Source organism: Aphelocoma coerulescens, chromosome 1A (genome assembly GCF_041296385.1).
Source record: "Aphelocoma coerulescens isolate FSJ_1873_10779 chromosome 1A, UR_Acoe_1.0, whole genome shotgun sequence".
Lineage (NCBI taxonomy): Eukaryota > Metazoa > Chordata > Aves > Passeriformes > Corvidae > Aphelocoma > Aphelocoma coerulescens.
Genome location: NC_091014.1, coordinates 16,511,444 through 16,527,806, shown reverse-complemented (window position 1 = coordinate 16,527,806; position 16,363 = coordinate 16,511,444). Strand labels below are relative to the sequence as shown.

The 16,363-nt window shown below is 43.0% G+C and overlaps 1 protein-coding gene across 6 annotated transcripts in view; it reads left to right on the top strand.

The window, feature by feature from the left end:
* CELSR1 (cadherin EGF LAG seven-pass G-type receptor 1) overlaps positions 1-16,363 on the top strand; it is a 167,427-nt gene that overhangs the window by 53,690 nt on the left and 97,374 nt on the right. For all 6 annotated transcript variants that reach the window (XM_068995343.1, XM_068995382.1, XM_068995367.1 and 3 more), the window contains exon 2: positions 14,021-14,659. In XM_068995343.1, coding sequence (XP_068851444.1) covers positions 14,021-14,659 — 639 coding nt within the window. The remainder of the gene's footprint in view (positions 1-14,020; positions 14,660-16,363) is intronic.

Genomic DNA, 16,363 nt, shown 5'->3' with positions numbered 1-16,363 from the left:
TCTTTGCCAAACAGGTCTCCAAAAAGGACACAAATTGGTCATTTTTTCAGGGCTAGAATATCTTATTTTGGGCTTGAACTTTCTTTGAAATTTTGATGCATTTTTTCTTTTTGCCTTTAATTATGAATCTATCTATCCTAAAATTTTAATGTCTTTTTTGCTTTTTTTTAAAAAAATTTTTTGCCCCCCCCTTTTTTTTTATTTACATCCATCCTTAATTAGAAGATTGTTCTCTTTTAGGGGAAGAGGAGGAAGCACTTTTAAATTTTGTCCTTTTCTACCTCCATGTCCTTGTAGCTACAAACACAGCAGTTTGTTTTTCCTGGGAAGACTGAAAGAAAAAAAAGTAGAGTAGTAAAAGCCAGCTTCTCTGGGACAATTCTCTGCTCTTCTAGGGGTGCTGGAGGAAGAGCTGCATCCACTTGCACACATCTTGTTAGCAGTCACAGGAGTCAGCCTGAGCTGGAGATCAAGAACTTCCACAGTTTTGGAAGATTCCTGGTAGAGATGTTGTTTTTCCACTTGATGCTTTCTCCAGACATTGCAGCCAGCTGTCACGATACTTCCATGTGCATCTTGCTCTGTGTTTCCTGATGTGAGGAATGACATCTATGTGACAAATTGCACATTTGGGTTGGGTGACAGGTGGGCATCGCTGCTGGTCACCACACTGTCCCTACCCAGCCTCCTGCCTGTGCCCCCTCTGACCTGGAGTGCGCTGAAGCCCTCCCTTGCCTGGCACACGTTTATGTGAATTTTGCTGTCCTTTCCAATAATATTGGCCTGTGTTGAGCTGCTGCTTCCTGTGCCGTTTGGGCCCACTGGCAGCCCTATAAACCTCCTGATCTGGGTTACAGCTGCTTTGCCTTTCTCCCCATCACCAGCTGTCACCTCCAGACAGAAATGGTTCTTTCCATGCAAATACTGAAGTTCCCTTTTACATGAGCCCACCTCTGAGACATTCAAGGAGATTAGTGCTTCAAGCAGCCAGTGCTGTAAGGTCCTGCAGCTGTGCACCACCTTGGGTAGGATTTGGCTGTCTTAGGGCCTCTCTCACGGATCAGCAGGTTTCCTGCAGGCTGGGAAGCAGAAGGGTGTTTCTGATAGGCCTGTGGAGAGAAGGAGCAAGTCTTCCCATGTTGGGTGTTTTCAGGGGTTATTGATGCAGTGCAGTGACTGCAGGTGTTAAAACTGGGTGTTTTTTCAGCATTTAGGAAGCTTTTTCATGAAGATGCTCAGCACTGGCCAAATAGAGAAATACCAGCCTAAATCCAAACAGGGCTAAAGAGGGCATGGTCCAAAGAACTGACGTACTGTCTGTCCAGATGGTCTCAGAGCTCAGGTGGTGAAAAGGTGTGCGCTGGACACTGAAACACAAATGCTTTCTACTAATTAAACTTCAGCAATCGTCTGAGCTCTTGGGAAGTGACTCCACAGTATGAAGTGACTCCACAGTATGAAGCATCCTGCAGGAATTCAGATAAGCTCTTTGCATGGAAAAATCCTGATTTACAGACAGCTGCTTTTCACAATGTGTACTACAAAATTTTTAGAAGTATATTTTAAAAAAATATTAGTAATTATATTCTCTCAGGGATAACATTTATCTCATATTGCATGCTTACAAATGGATGACACAGGTTTGGCATGTTTTATAGAAAGGTGATAGGATGAACCTCTTCTATGCTTGGTGAAATTTCATCCTTGTGACTCAGTGGTTTCTCAGGAAGCTGCACATTCTTGGTGTTGTACCAGAGTAGTCTCAGAGCTTGGGCTGAAGGCTTCATGTGCAGCAGTCCTGTAATGCTCAGGCTGTGCTGAGATCAGTGGGATTATAGGGGTAAGGATTCCTGGAATAAAGATTTTCATGTTTTACCAGAGTGATTTACATTTTAAGGCTCAACATTAATGGTTACAGTTTTTGAGTATATTTTACATACACTCAGTATTTTTTATTTTTCCATAAAACATAACTAAAATAATGAAAAATAATGCCTTTAAAGATATTAATAGAAATCTACTGCTACTGTAATGAAGGAGATACATAAATTCATAAGGCTTTGTAGAACATACAAACAGCCCTGGGAAAACTCAATGTACAAAGAAACTGTTTCCATGGGTAGTTTATTCCATGCTAGTTGAAATGTGCTGCTTCCATGGCATCATTAAGGTCATTGTATGTTCAGCTTTCACTGGGTGTGTTCTCTTCTACTTTTCTTCTCCAATTCTCCTTGGGTTGAAAGAGAAGGCTTTGCTACAGATGTTAAGATGTCCAGTGATCTGGTGGGAGCATTAGTTTCAATGGGGTGCCTGGAAAGGTGAATAAATTCTGACTGAACTGGTAAAAGTTTGTGCTGTGCATGATGCAGGTGTCACAGGGAGTCATCCTGCCCTGCTTTGTAATGGGCACATGCTTACTGGGTCTTGGCATGCTCCTGTAGTAAGGCTCTGCTTGCTGTTGAGTCCTCTGATCTCACCAAATACAACTCACCTGGATTGTCTGCAAATTTGGCAGAATAGGAAGGAAAGAACCATCACCCAGCAGAGAAAGACACAATCACCCTGTCCTTGGCCAGAAACATGTGACTGCTTGGCAGAGCCCAGCCTGGCACCCTCTTGGTGATGCCCTGCTGATGCTGTGCTAAGATCAAGGATGTATTGAGAGCACAATTTTTTTCTCTGTTTATTCATTATAGTAAATTCCTTTAATGAGAATCTTTTCCTTATGGAATTTGTTGGATAGTCTTACATTAGTCCTAGAATGCAAGATGCCCATTTTGCTCGAGATCTGTGTCTTACACAGTGTCTGGCAGAAAATCTTATCTGATTCTTGAAGAAGTGAATCATGTAGTTATGACTTCATTTCTACAGTTCAGCTGAATAGAAATCCTTAGATAGGCATTTGAGATTACAGTATCACTTTGAAGATCAGTGTAGTTTCTGTGTTTCACCAGTGGCTCCAAGTCACTGTTACCCACTTTCATCTGTCATAACTTGACCTGCCCTTTCTCTGCATCGGCTTCCTGAGATGACGTGCAGCGATAGGAGTCAAGCTCTTGCATTCTCCTCATTTTGTCTGGGAGGCTGCTTTTGTCTTTGGAAAGTTTTGGGGGGAAAAATACCCACTACAGGTTCAGTATTATAGAAACAGGAAGCAAGTGCTTTGTCCCTTTTGATTCTTGTCCAGCATTCTAGTTTTAACGGCAGGAATCCAAGAATAATCTCAGTTGACCATGCAGCCAAACCCACCATGATCTCATTGCCAGTGGCCAGCAATGTGTAGGTGGTTAGTTAATCAAAGGGGGGTTGTGTTTGCATTGCATTTTTAAAAGATTGTGTAGGTCGCCTATCAACAGAGAGTCTTGACAAAGTACACAACATTTTTCCTATAAATACTCCCAGTGCCTGGTGACCCTTCCACAAAACTACAGAAGTTTGGTAAGGGTGGTTTTGCCTGTTTGTCTTTCTGTTCTTACTTCTTTAATCACATGATGCAAGCAATTATTTTTTTTAATTTACATTTCTTATTTGCTTAAATTTATTTCCTCAAGTTTCTGATTTGTTTATTTGCTTTTTACTCTGCTTAAGTCAGCAGACCTCAGTTAACAGAAAAGACCAGCTAAACTGGTCAGCTGAAAATCTAGTAAGAAAAAAGAAAACCTCTTCCCTTTGAAACCAAAAATTAAGGAAAATGTGATATTTTATTGAAGATAAGATTTTCATTCTGGGGATTTTTAATGGAATTAAGCTAGTTGAAAGTCTAAATTTTTTAGACTGTGAGAGATGGGTGTATTTTTTGTCAGATCCCAGTGGATGGACCGTGATGGACCCCATCTCTTCTCTTGAATTTAATCTACTTCTTATTAAAAATCCTTGAACATTAATTGAGCTTGAGAGAGGAAGGGAGAAAAGATAGAGTTATAAAGGCTCTTAAACCTTTTCCTTCAGACATGTGTGCTACAGGTGGGACATCCATGCCCCCATCACTGCTCCCATCAAAAAATTTGAGAACCAAAGCAGCCTGAGAGTGTTACCTTGTTTATGTGGGTCCCTCATGTTGGAGTCTGTTTGAGTTTCTTGGAGCAGGAGGAGTAGCTGAACCAACTTTTCCTGTGCCCAGTGCATGTGGAAGCTGACATGTAGCCATTACTGCTTGGCTTGTCCCAGAGAGATAGCCTTCTGTTTTTACCTTGTATTAATTTGCAAATGTCTTAGAATGACATAAACCACAGAAAACCAAAAAAAAAATAAGTGCCCGTATGCCTAAGAGCCCTCTTATTTTTCCAAGGTGGGCCTCCACAGCAAATGAGCAGAGTCAGCAACCTGTTAAGCTACCACAGCTGAATTTTTCTGGTGGTTTTTCTGCTTCAGAGAGCTGGGCAAGTCTGCATCACCCCATAAATCAATAACTTTCCATTGATACGTAACTGTTTTGAAAGCTTGTCTGTAAACAGAAATAGAAATGACATCAGAAAAACATCAATGTTGTCTTTCTTTCATTGTTCCCTCCTTTTCTTTCCACTCTAGATAGCAAACCTGAACCCCATCCAGCAGGAAGTGTCCCTGTGATTCCACTGTGGGTCACAGCAAGGAGCAGAGCATATCTCCAGGCAAAAGGAACATGGGAATATGGAGACATTTAGAAAAATAAACCTGATGGATTTCCTTTTGCTGATGCTGTTTTGAAAGGATACCTTTGAGGTTACTAATATGCAGTACAGGTGCAAACAGTGAGGCAGAGAAGCTGTTTCCTTATCACTGCTCCCAGTTTTGAGACTTCTAGGCCCCCACCCCAGTTCTTCCCACCTCACCCTTGCCATCCCCAAAACCGTTTTCGTCTTCACTTTGAAACTGCAAAGAGAGAGATTTGAGTAGAGCTCTGGCTTGCCTGGGGAAGTTCTTACTTTAATCAGAGACAGTGAATAAAAATGTTTGCAGGGGATGCGTAGCTGTGAAGAGAATGGAGGCTTTTATGGTGACCCATGGGTTGTCCCCACAGCAGCCCAGCCAGGCACCCCACATAGGGGCTCTCCCTTTTGAAGTGGGTAAGTGACGTAAAAGCACCTCGGGGTAAACATGCTGCTCTTATCTCCTCTGTACAAAATGTATCATTTACTTGAAGACCATGCCCTGAATGGAGATTTAACGCTGGGGCATCCCGTGACTGCAGTTCAGTTTGTCCAGTGCTTTCATGGATCTTCGACTCCTGTAACCACTGGTTACAGCTGGGCAGGTAGAGAGGCCCATGAAGAGCCCTTTGACTGTGGGGGAGTGGACAGCTGTGCTCCCCGTGCCTGGGCTTCACACACCCCAATGCTGGCTGGCATCTCTGCCTGCCCAGCAGTGCCCCACCCAAGCCACTGTGGCCACCACTGCGGCACACTGCAAGATGTGGCTGCAAGCCATGCGAGTCTGCTGGGAAACTATCCTTTGGCTAACAACATTTAGCTCTGCTTTTAATTAGAATTAAAATGTAAATGATATTAAACCCTTCTCCCTTTAAAGTTCAGAGAAAATTATTGCAGTAATTAGGCAATAGTTTTGATTATATATGAAACAAGATCAAGCTTTATGGGAGGTGCTGGAGCCCTCAGCAAGTCAGTCTATGAATCTATCTGGTGTAGCCATCTGAGTGGGGTTTTTCAGCTGAGCAGGTCAGATGAGTGCTGTAAGATGCATGGTTTCCATGGACATTAGCATTAAATGGAAATCCTTGTTTTTAGCTGGAGTTTGGAACCTGCATTGTGGCTCACAGCTGGCTGTGGAGCAGCAGTGAGGTGGGCTCCTGGACTGTGCACCCCACCAGGGGCTGGCATGGCTGAGAGTGGGGCAGGGCTCCTGGGCTGTGCACTCTACCCAGGGCTGGCATGGCCCAGAGTGGGACAGGATGCGCTACTGGGAAGGCAGGTGGGGAGCTGGCCCCGCTGCCAAGCACAGCTGGGCAGGGGAGTCTGGCCAGTCCTTGCTAACAAGGAAAACCAGATGAGGTACAGGGAAGTGTGCAGAGCCCAGAAGGAAAATGGCTTTGCATTTTAGCTAGAAGGAAAATCTCCTCATCAGTTAAATAGTCTGTAAGGCACTGGTTGTTCGTGTACTCATGCTATCTTCCCACATATCGTACTTCTAAGTATCCCACATCCCTTCTACTTGTGCTTTCTGTTCAGGACAGAGACTTGTTTCCTTGTTTAGCTTGTTGCTCCTGCATCCCCTGCCTGCATCTCATCCCCTACAGCAGCTATAGCCCATGAGCACCAGGTACCTGAAGAGCAAGAAGTGATTCTGTGGGAGGATGTTCAAGGAAATTAGGTGTATCTTCAGCCTTGCTGCAGTTAGAATTCAAGACTGCTTATTCCTGCCGGCAGATCCAACTTGCTTTACCTCTTACCCTCAGGAAATGTTCCCCCAGACTAGTGTTTTCAACCCAATTAACATTTCAAAATTCTCAGCTTGCAGGTGCTGGTTTCAGAAAAGCAATCTTGTACAATGTTGAGCAATCCAGTTGGCATCAATTTGTCCTTAATCCTCTGTTCGAGCTGCAGACTGAAACATGCTCTTTTTCTTTTTAGTATTGTGTGCAAAGTAAATAATCCTGAACAGCACAGGCTACAGTAAAGATAATGATGCCAAAATTGGTTTGTTTTTTTCTCTTATGCACGTTGGGAATTCACAGTTGCTTTATGTGCAATTTATCCTCCCACAATTTGGGTATTTTTAGTTGTTTGATTTAGCTGGTACTGCTATGGCTGGTGCCAAGGGAACTGTGGGTTGAGAGCCCCAAATCCCACTGCCCACTTTCCCAGGTGTTCCAGATATTCATCTTGTTTGCAAAACGAAGTACATTAAGGTTTGACTTGAAATTAAGAGTGCCTGCAGCTTATGAGCAGAAGAAGTGGCTTTGCCTGGAAATGTCTGAACAGACTTGTTGGGATCTGTTGCTTGCAATGACCCTGACATCATTTCAGAAGTGGGGATGTGGCTAATGCTGCCGTGGGGCAGTGCAGTGACAAGGCACAGGCTGGCATAGCCATGACCCAGGTACATACCCCATGGCCTGGGGCAGACCCCTGGGGTGCTCTGAGTTGCTGCAGTGGCAGCAGGAGAGTGCTGGAGGCAGTGTGGTTAGTGCTGGTTTAAGGAGAGCTGGTCACTTGCACAGTCCCACTCTGGCACTCACTCTGCCAGTGTGGACTATTGCTTGTCTTCCATTGGTCTGCCAGCCTTGTTGTAGTTAATCCCAGATACCTTCTTTTCCCTGAAAGACATGTCTTACTCAGGACTTTCCCCTTCCTTGTGGCTCAGTCAGGACTGGGTATGCCAAGGTACTTCCATACACCATGTGGCTCAGCTGCCTCACCCTGTAATCTAAAATACCCCCGTAACACCAGGTAACGTGTCTTTGTCTTCCCTGTTCCTGTGGGTGTTCCAAACCCTCTTTCCTCCAAATAATGCTGGGCAATATTGGCTAATGTTTTCAAAACTGAGCATCTGCCAATGCAGCCATTCTGGAATTTGAGAGATGTTGAGGTATGGATTCAGACACCTGATTTTAGGAAAGCCATTACCGCCTTTACAACTCAGGAGGTGCAGTCCATGCAGCATGTTTCTAGTGTCTACATGTTTACCCTGCTCATCCTTCATGTTTTGCTTTCTGCTCTTGCCATCCTGATTTTTCAACCCTGAGCCATTTCCTGGGCAGACTGTTCTTGTTTGGGGCTGCAGGGTCGGGAGTGAAGCTCTGTGTGAGTGTGCTGGTAATGACTCTAGGCTTAATTTTGGCAGGGAGTGAAGGCCACTGAAGTCAATGGGAACCTTCCTGGCATAATGGGCTTGGGAGCAGACCTGGCCTTTGTCATTCTTCAGAGCAGTGGTTCCAGTGTGAACCTTTGGCAGCGTATGAATAACAGATAGTTATTTTTAAATATTGTTTCCAAAGCCCACAACTTGTGTTGGCAGTAAGTGCTCCTGAATGTGGGAGGCTGACTGGCAGCCTGAAACAAAGGGACAAAATCAATAACATAAGCTTCATGTGGCCAAGGACGGTCATCTCCATGTTGTTACATCCAACTTGACATAACAACAGGATTGCTCATCAGCAGTGTTTCAGATTCCAAAGAATCAGAAGGCTTTGACAGGATTAATTAGTGCCCAAGAAATAATAGGATACTATACACAATAAGTTTATGTTTTTACAAAGCAAGTGATGGAGTGTGTTTCTCATGGATGTTACTTTTCTGTTACTGCACCATTTAAGATCACTTTCCTCCAGCAAAAGAGACCTTTGCACTTTGATATGTTCCTGCCACAAAACAGAGGCTCTTTAGGGACACAGAGAGGACATTTGCCTCTGGACATTGCTTTTGTCTTTTGGAAAGCTAAGACCAAAACCATTCCCTGCTTCCTTTTCCAAGGTGCCCCGAGGGGACACTGAAACTGGGGTCACATACATACTTTCTATCCTGAAACACTTCCTCAGTGAGGCTGCTTGCTAACTGGGAAAACCCTGAGATGGGGTATCTGTAAATTCACAATTATGCCCACTTTCCTTTTCCTTTCTGGTAGTGTTTTCCTACTGTTTCAGCAAGGACTCTTATTTAAGTTTCCACCTGCCATTTTCTGTGCAGTTTATTTTCTTTCGGGATATTTTCTTTGCATTATAAGCTCCTGAACTTTTCCATAACACAGAAGATATTTTAAGGAGTGGTTTGGAAGGGACAATATTAACACACTGAAATTTTATGCATTTTAAATCTGCTTCCGTGGTGGTAGAAGCACAATGCAAGGAAAGGGCTCAGTCAGGGGTGTGCAGGTTCTCTGAGGCAAACTAAGGCTCAGTGCAGGACTGTGTACTCTGCCTCACTTTTATTGACATCTGCTGATTTTTTACTGCTGTTTGCTCAATGGGAAGTGTGGTTTGGGTGCCAGCCCTGCTCAGACAGCCAAGCATTGCCTGCAGTATTCATTTCTGTGACCTGGTGCTACTGATATGCTACTGCTGCCCAGGCAGTGGAGAGGATGATAAAAGCACAGCATCCTCATCAGTAATTCCAGGTTTAGTGCTGGACTAGGTATGTATTAACTCCCATGTGTAAAGGCATGGCTGGAAGCAATGGGGATGGAGCTTTGATCATTCCAAGGCCTGTTACCAAGCAGTGGCTGCTACCCATGGCCACGGCTTCTTCTTATGAGTTGGGAAGAGCAAGAGGTTATTTGAACCTATGGATTGCTAGCCTGGGATTTTGCATGGCTGTCATAAAGACTGACTTCTGCTATTTCCAGATGTGTTATAAAGCAAAGTTAGAATGGGTTTGGGTTGGTAGATCTGTGAAAGAAATCTCCAATGCTAAAGTGTTTGTATAAAATATGTAGCTTTCAAAATTGGTACTAAGACCTCTGTATGTAATAAGCTAAAAAAAGTGTTCATTATTTTATTTCTGTGAACTTAAAAAAAAAAACCAGAAGAACCTTTCTGGCCAGGTGCTGCCATTGCCAAATATGCATTTCAGTTAAAATTTGCTGTGTTTACATTTCTACATAATAAAATTCTTTAGTTTATGTACTGCCAGAAGATAGAAAGCTGAGATTAAAGTATCAGATTTGATAAGATTTGCTGTCAAGTAAAAATAATAATGAAACAATGCCTATTTAGTTGATTTTCTAGTTATTAATGTATTTTAGAATGCATCAAGCTTTCGTCAGCCTTTCTTCTCTTTTCTTTGTAATGCATGAGGGTATGTGTTTGCTATTAGATCTTTCCATTAATTTGATGAAGAATGAAGATGAGTAATTCTAGTTTTAAGTATCCTCTTCAGCAATGACTATGACTCAAAAGACAACAGTCTGCTTTGATTTCCACCTTCTGGTGAGCCCTTTTGTGGAAATTGTATATAGAATAATATTGCCAGGATAAAAATTCAGTGTGCAGGGACCACATTTTTAATGAACACATTTTAGGTGAAGCCACCAGGCTGTTCAGAATTCCCTTTGTTCATTCACTGGTTTGTGAGACATTAGGAGTCTTATTTAATCTTTCCACCTTGTTTTTGGTAAACTTGGCTGCAGCAGCTTTTAAAAGAACCTTTTATGATTTCTTAAGGACATTTGTGTTGCTTTTGTCACCCCAGCGTCTCAGCATTTCATCATCTGTACCCACTATTTCACAGTGTACATGTTAAGTGCTATTATCCCTATTTTATGGAAGAGAAATGCGAGGACAAAGTGGCAAAAGCCATTGGTACAGGGTTTTAGGAGCAAAGCCAACAAAGGGATTGGTTGAATCCTTTTTTTCCCTTGTTCTGTCCTGTGTTTCCCTTTCCTCAGGCTATCTGGGTGACTTGGGCTGCTAAGATCCAGTCTGTCTGCTCAAATCACTCTTAGCAGGATGCCTGCACATCCCATCTGCCAGCATGATCTGAGTGTTTAGAGCTCCTTCAGGAAGACTCCTGCATCCAGCCAGTTTGCTGAAGCCCCCACATGATGGCTGTGAGAACTGGTGACAGCTAAGCCTGGGGAATGTGTGTGCACTCATCTGTGCCAAGGTCTGCTCCAAAGAGTAAAGTGCAGCCAGAATTTTCCAGTGTAGCAACTTGAAGGTTGTTTCACACCCCTGACTGAAACCATCTTGCACCTGCCATAACATGATAGGGACTTCTTAAAGCTGTATTCTAAGACCTTTGGAAACTCAGATTGTTTGAGCCTTTTTAGCAGTTTGGAAGCTGCATATGGTGGGCATCTCAAACACTGAAGGCCGTCAAGTATTGCCACCCCATAAAATAGTACTTCCTAATGACAATTTTCTGACATTCCTGGCAGTAAACATTTCAAACATTCATGGAGTGCTTCACTTGTAAATCTCAAAGCACATACATTACTGGGTGTTTAAGGCTTAATTCATTTCCCAAAAAAGACAAGATTTCCGCTTTCTTTATTGCACTTGTTCCAGCCCTCAAAGCGAAAGTTGTCTGTTGAAAGTAGAATAGATACTAATTTGGTCTCATAAAACCACAGATTGTTTCAACTCTCCTTGAGTTTCTGAATGAATAGATGATCAGATCCTGTGATGCTGCTCTCAGCCTCACTGGTGATATGAAAGAGGCACTTGTCCAGCCAGCTCTATAGCTGTGCCATTCTTTTGTTGCCTATAGTACACATGCTCTGCTCCTTTTTTACTCTCTTTTTATTTTAATGCTCTGCAACAGGGTTGCAGAAAGCTGAGTTGGCTTTTAAAACACAACTTCATTTTGCAGCTATACGTCTGTGCCCAGTTTTCTTTTGTGCTGCCCATGGAACAAGGAGGCTGTGTGGTATCTGACACCAGGCTTTTTCCAGTGATTTATTAACTGTGTCAGAATAGCTGTTGTGAATGCTGGGAAGCTCTTGCGTATTGTGACAGTTGATATTGATTATGACAGTTTGTAGACTCTACTGCATTGTCAGACGGTGGATCGTATTTTGTCTTCTTACTATACATACCATGGGCTATAGATCATAGTGTTTTCTTTAAAAAAGGACCCATTGTCCAGCATTCTGGCTGGCATGAGAGAACTTCTGTAGCATATTGTGCAACAAATAGCAAGATAGTTCAGGCACCCTATGGGACAAACAGGCAAATGTCAATTGCTTTATGAAAAAAAGTGAATAGTTTGTTCTGGCCTTTTAGGGGAATGAGCTGTGCAATTCACAGACATGGGTAAACTAGTCTGAGGATGTCATTTATGAAAATACTGGTATCCCGTACTGTCTGTTGGCCAGAAATCCACAGACCGTGTAGGAGGAGTTTGCAATGAGGATTTTGGCTACCAATCATTCGTAAAGGTTGCTTTGGGTCTTGGTGGAAGGGGAGACTACACCTTTCTGGAATGAGTCTGAGGGAGAGAAGATAAAGATTTTTGCAAACTTGGGAGAATATGAAAGCTGGTATGTGAACTTCTGTGATGGGCACATAGAATCATAGAATTGTTGAGTTTGGAGAGGACCTGTAAGATCATCAAGTCCAGTCATTAACCTGTCATTGCCAAGCCCACCATTTAACCATGTCCCTAAGGGCCACATCTACGCATGTTTTAAATACCTCCAGGAATGGTGACTCCACCACTTCCCTGGGCTGCCTGTTCCAATGCCTGACCACCCATCTGGTGATGACATTTTTCCTCATACCCAATCTAAGCCTCCCTGGAACAACCCTAGTCCATTTCCTCTTGCCTTGTCACTTGTTACCTGGGAGAAGTCAAACAGATCACCCGAGACAATGACCCCTCTTGGCTGACTAGTTTTAGCCTGGCAGTAGTTAAAGCAGCACACAGAAGAAGAGATTTTTCTAATTGCATAAAAGCTGCTTCAGTGGGGAAAAGAGTCAACAACTGAGCTTTTACAGGCAACCTGATAAGAGGAAGGAGTCAAAAGCCATTTTGTTAATTATGTTGCTGTAATTTACTATATTGCTGCTATGATACTGGAGAAAAACATCTTTCAACAATACATTTCTTTTTAAAACAAAACCTTACTTGAGATGAAGTGGTAAAGTGAGTAGGAAAGAAATCAGAATTATTTTTACTTTCTTTTTCTGCATGACCATAATGGGTCATAAAGTTACACTTTGAGATAACAAGCCTTAGCAAAATGACATTTAGCAATCTATGCTGTTAGAATTTTGATCTCACACTGAGTTAAGATTGATTCAAATGCAGTTCCTGATGCAATTTTACATTGATGTGATTCAAAATCAATTTCTGCACATACTTTTAATTGAAATCAGGTTAATAGCAGGTTACTTGTGTAATGATTGTTGTTGGGATGCTTCAGACCAAGACTGTGACCACTGAGCTGTGGCCTAGGGGAATTGGGCTCAGTTCTTAACCCCACTCTGGGCCTGATACTGGCCACTCAAACCAATTCATCTTTCTCATGAGGTTAACTCATGCCCATTTATGGTTGTTTATTTACACTATGACATCTTTCAGAAGGAACATTTCCTATCAAAAGCCACTCTTGATCTTGTCTGGGATTTCTAGATGCTGCTCTAATACTAGCCGTATTTTCTGTAATATGATCTGTATTGTAATGAGTCCCTAATGTTAGCGAGGAAACAGATTTAAAGTAGGTGATTTGATTTCAGTGATGATGCAACTTCCCATTCCGCACTTGCATCAAAGTTGGATTAAATTTAGCACTCACTGTGTCATAATTATTTTCCATAATGACAGAATAATGTAGAGTTCATACATTCACAGCATTACTGTAAGCCTGAGGGTGTACTGAAATTTTACAGTGGCATCTCTCCGTCCAGTGTCAGGTATTAGTGCTATATTTTTATAATTACGGGTTTTATTGCGGAACAGCCACAGCAGTATCAGAAATGCCTTAAAGGAAGGATAAAATGGGAGAGTTTTTAAATGTCTGCTTTTCACTGCAGGCATATTTTATTTAAGTTTTTTTTCTAATGTTCATAAAATATTTTAAGAAGTTACATGTGAGAAATGAAGAAATTCCGACGTTGAAATGTGAAGACTTGCTTTCTTAGATGACTTGTATCTGAAGGTCTGGTCACAATTCTGTGTCTGTGTGGAGTTCTGGCTCCTTAAGCCTGAGACCACACCTGAAGAAGATAATTTTGGTGTTGTGCTGTGAAAAGCAACAGCTTCCCAGCACGTGTTGTAGACTAGCAGTCACTGTCATGAGATTCCCCTTCCTCTTGGCTACCCCTTGGCCATCATAGGGCCCTCAGACTGTTTCCACACTAACCCTTGCTAGTTATTTGCCTAGGATCTTTGCCGGGTGTTCTGGCCTCTTTGAGATGTCTTGGGTACTTTTGAGTTACAATTCTTAAGAAATTTTATTTTGTTTTCCTGAGAAAAGGCATAGGTAGTCACCTCAGAAGTTGGGTACACTTCCCTGTCTCATCCTGGTGCCATGAACTGACTGCCTTGCAGGTCTGTTTTATTTGCAGGAGACTGTGGGAGCCTCCCTGTCCATAGGTTGAAGCCTGCTCTCTGACATCGCTGTTGTCTTTCTCTCTTCCCTTCAGATGGTGTTCACAGTGTCACTGCGGTCTGCACCCTGCGTGTCACCATCATCACGGACGACATGCTCACCAACAGCATCACAGTGCGGCTGGAGAACATGTCCCAGGAGAAGTTCCTTTCTCCCCTCCTGTCCCTGTTTGTGGAGGGGGTGGCAACTGTGCTCTCCACTGCCAAGGATGGCATCTTTGTTTTCAACATCCAAAATGACACGGATGTCAGCTCCAATATCCTGAATGTGACCTTCTCAGCCTTGCTCCCTGGTGGCATTCGAAACAAGTTCTTCCCCTCTGAGGACCTGCAGGAGCAGATCTACCTCAACAGGACGCTGCTGACCATGATTTCGACGCAGAGGGTGCTGCCTTTCGACGACAACATCTGCTTGCGTGAGCCCTGTGAGAATTACATGAAGTGTGTCTCTGTGCTGAAGTTTGACAGCTCGGCCCCATTCATCAGCTCCAACACCGTCCTGTTCCGCCCCATCCACCCCATCAACGGGCTGCGGTGCCGATGCCCCCCGGGCTTCACGGGGGACTACTGTGAGACGGAAATTGATCTGTGCTACTCCAACCCTTGCGGGAGCAATGGGCTGTGTCGAAGCCGAGAGGGGGGCTACACTTGTGAGTGCTACGAGGACTACACCGGTATGTGTTTATCTTATCTTTGGCCCATGATTTATATGTTAGACCATCAGCCAGGCCAGCTCTGTGTCAAGCTGAAATTGCTGGTATTCTTAGTCAAAAGGAGAAAAACTCCTGGCACTTCCTTCTAGTCAGGAAAAGGTTTGTGAGTGTCGCTTAGGGTAAGTCCCATATCTCTGTGCCTGCATGGTGGTAGGAACCATGCCTTGCTCCAGGTCATGCAGGGGGACTGTCAGCTGTGAAGAGATTTGCACTGTGTGAATTTCTGCTCAAAATGCTTTATGCGAACACATTCATTCTGTCTGGAAGGAAAAGGTGGGACACATCTCCTGGTTCATGGGTGTGCATGTAAACCAGTTCCAGGCCCCTTTGCATACCAGGGTGGACAGCCTCGATAGGAGCTCCTCAGCCCTTGATCACTAGCCTGCACAGAGCATTAGGATTGTTCTTGTTCCCAAAAAGCTGCAATAATACACACTTAAGGGAAATGCTGTAAGTCTGCTCTGGTTTGTACATGTTCAGATAAAACTCCAGTAGGATGTAGCTGCTTCCAGACCTGTTTCCACAGCCCACTGAGGAACGTACTTTGCCTCATCATGGGCTTGACAGCTAATAAAGATCAAAGTGCTGCTTCTCAAATACTCCTGAGAAGTTACGAAATAGTACTAGGTGAATGTTTTCTGGTGCTTCAGTAAAGTCAGTGGGATTATTTATGTATTTGAAATTGCACACACATTTAAGCATTCTGCACTGACGTGCTGCTGGCTGTAATTTACACTGACAGCTCAGCAATGTCTGCTGTGACCCCTGCAAACAAGGGGTGAAGCACAGGGGGCTGGTTCCCAACACTGCCTCTCACTGCTGAAGTTACAAAAAATTGAAAACATAAATTATTTAAGTTCTGATGTAAAAAAAATCTAGATGATGTGGATCCAGCCCTCCAGGTGGAAGGGTTTTCCTTCACTCTCTCTGACTTTTGCCTCAGGTCTGTCACCAAAAATGTGACTGTGGAAGGAGCCAGGAGTTAGTGAGCAGGGACATGGCAGCAAGGGAAGTGGGCTTTTCGCAGCATGGGGGACAGGTGATGCTCCCTGAAATTTATGCAGGGCTTAGGGCAGTAGGACCTTTCTAAGAAGATGCGGACAAGTATTTTTGCTGATGGGAGAAACTCTGAATAGAACTGTGAGATGGTTGGGATAACTGGTGTTTTCCTGACAGGCTTCTCATGAATGACTTCTACAGTGAAATATATTACAAAGTTCATTATCCATTAATACACAATGCATAGAGAACTGGGCATCGCAAAATAGATTTTACAATCAGTAGATTTCATTAAAAATGTTTGCAACTATGATACTGTAAATAGGAATGCTTAGAAGTAGCAAGTTTCATTAACCAAAGATATGCATAAAAATTATGTTAATGCATCCATGTCTTAGTTTTGGAATTCCATCATTCATTCCATCACATTTTTAGAATCTCTTGCTAGAAATCTTCAGGAAAAAAAGGCTAAATATACTTTAAAAATGAAAGATAATAAGCTTATATGAATAATTGATGAACATGTTTAATACTTAATGCTGTAGTCAGAACAAATACAGTACATATTTAGAAGAGAAGCACCATATTATTCATACACAAAGTAAGATTTGATCTGTAAGTCTATTTTCAGTGCATAGTTGTTGAGTTAAAAATTAACTGTCCTGC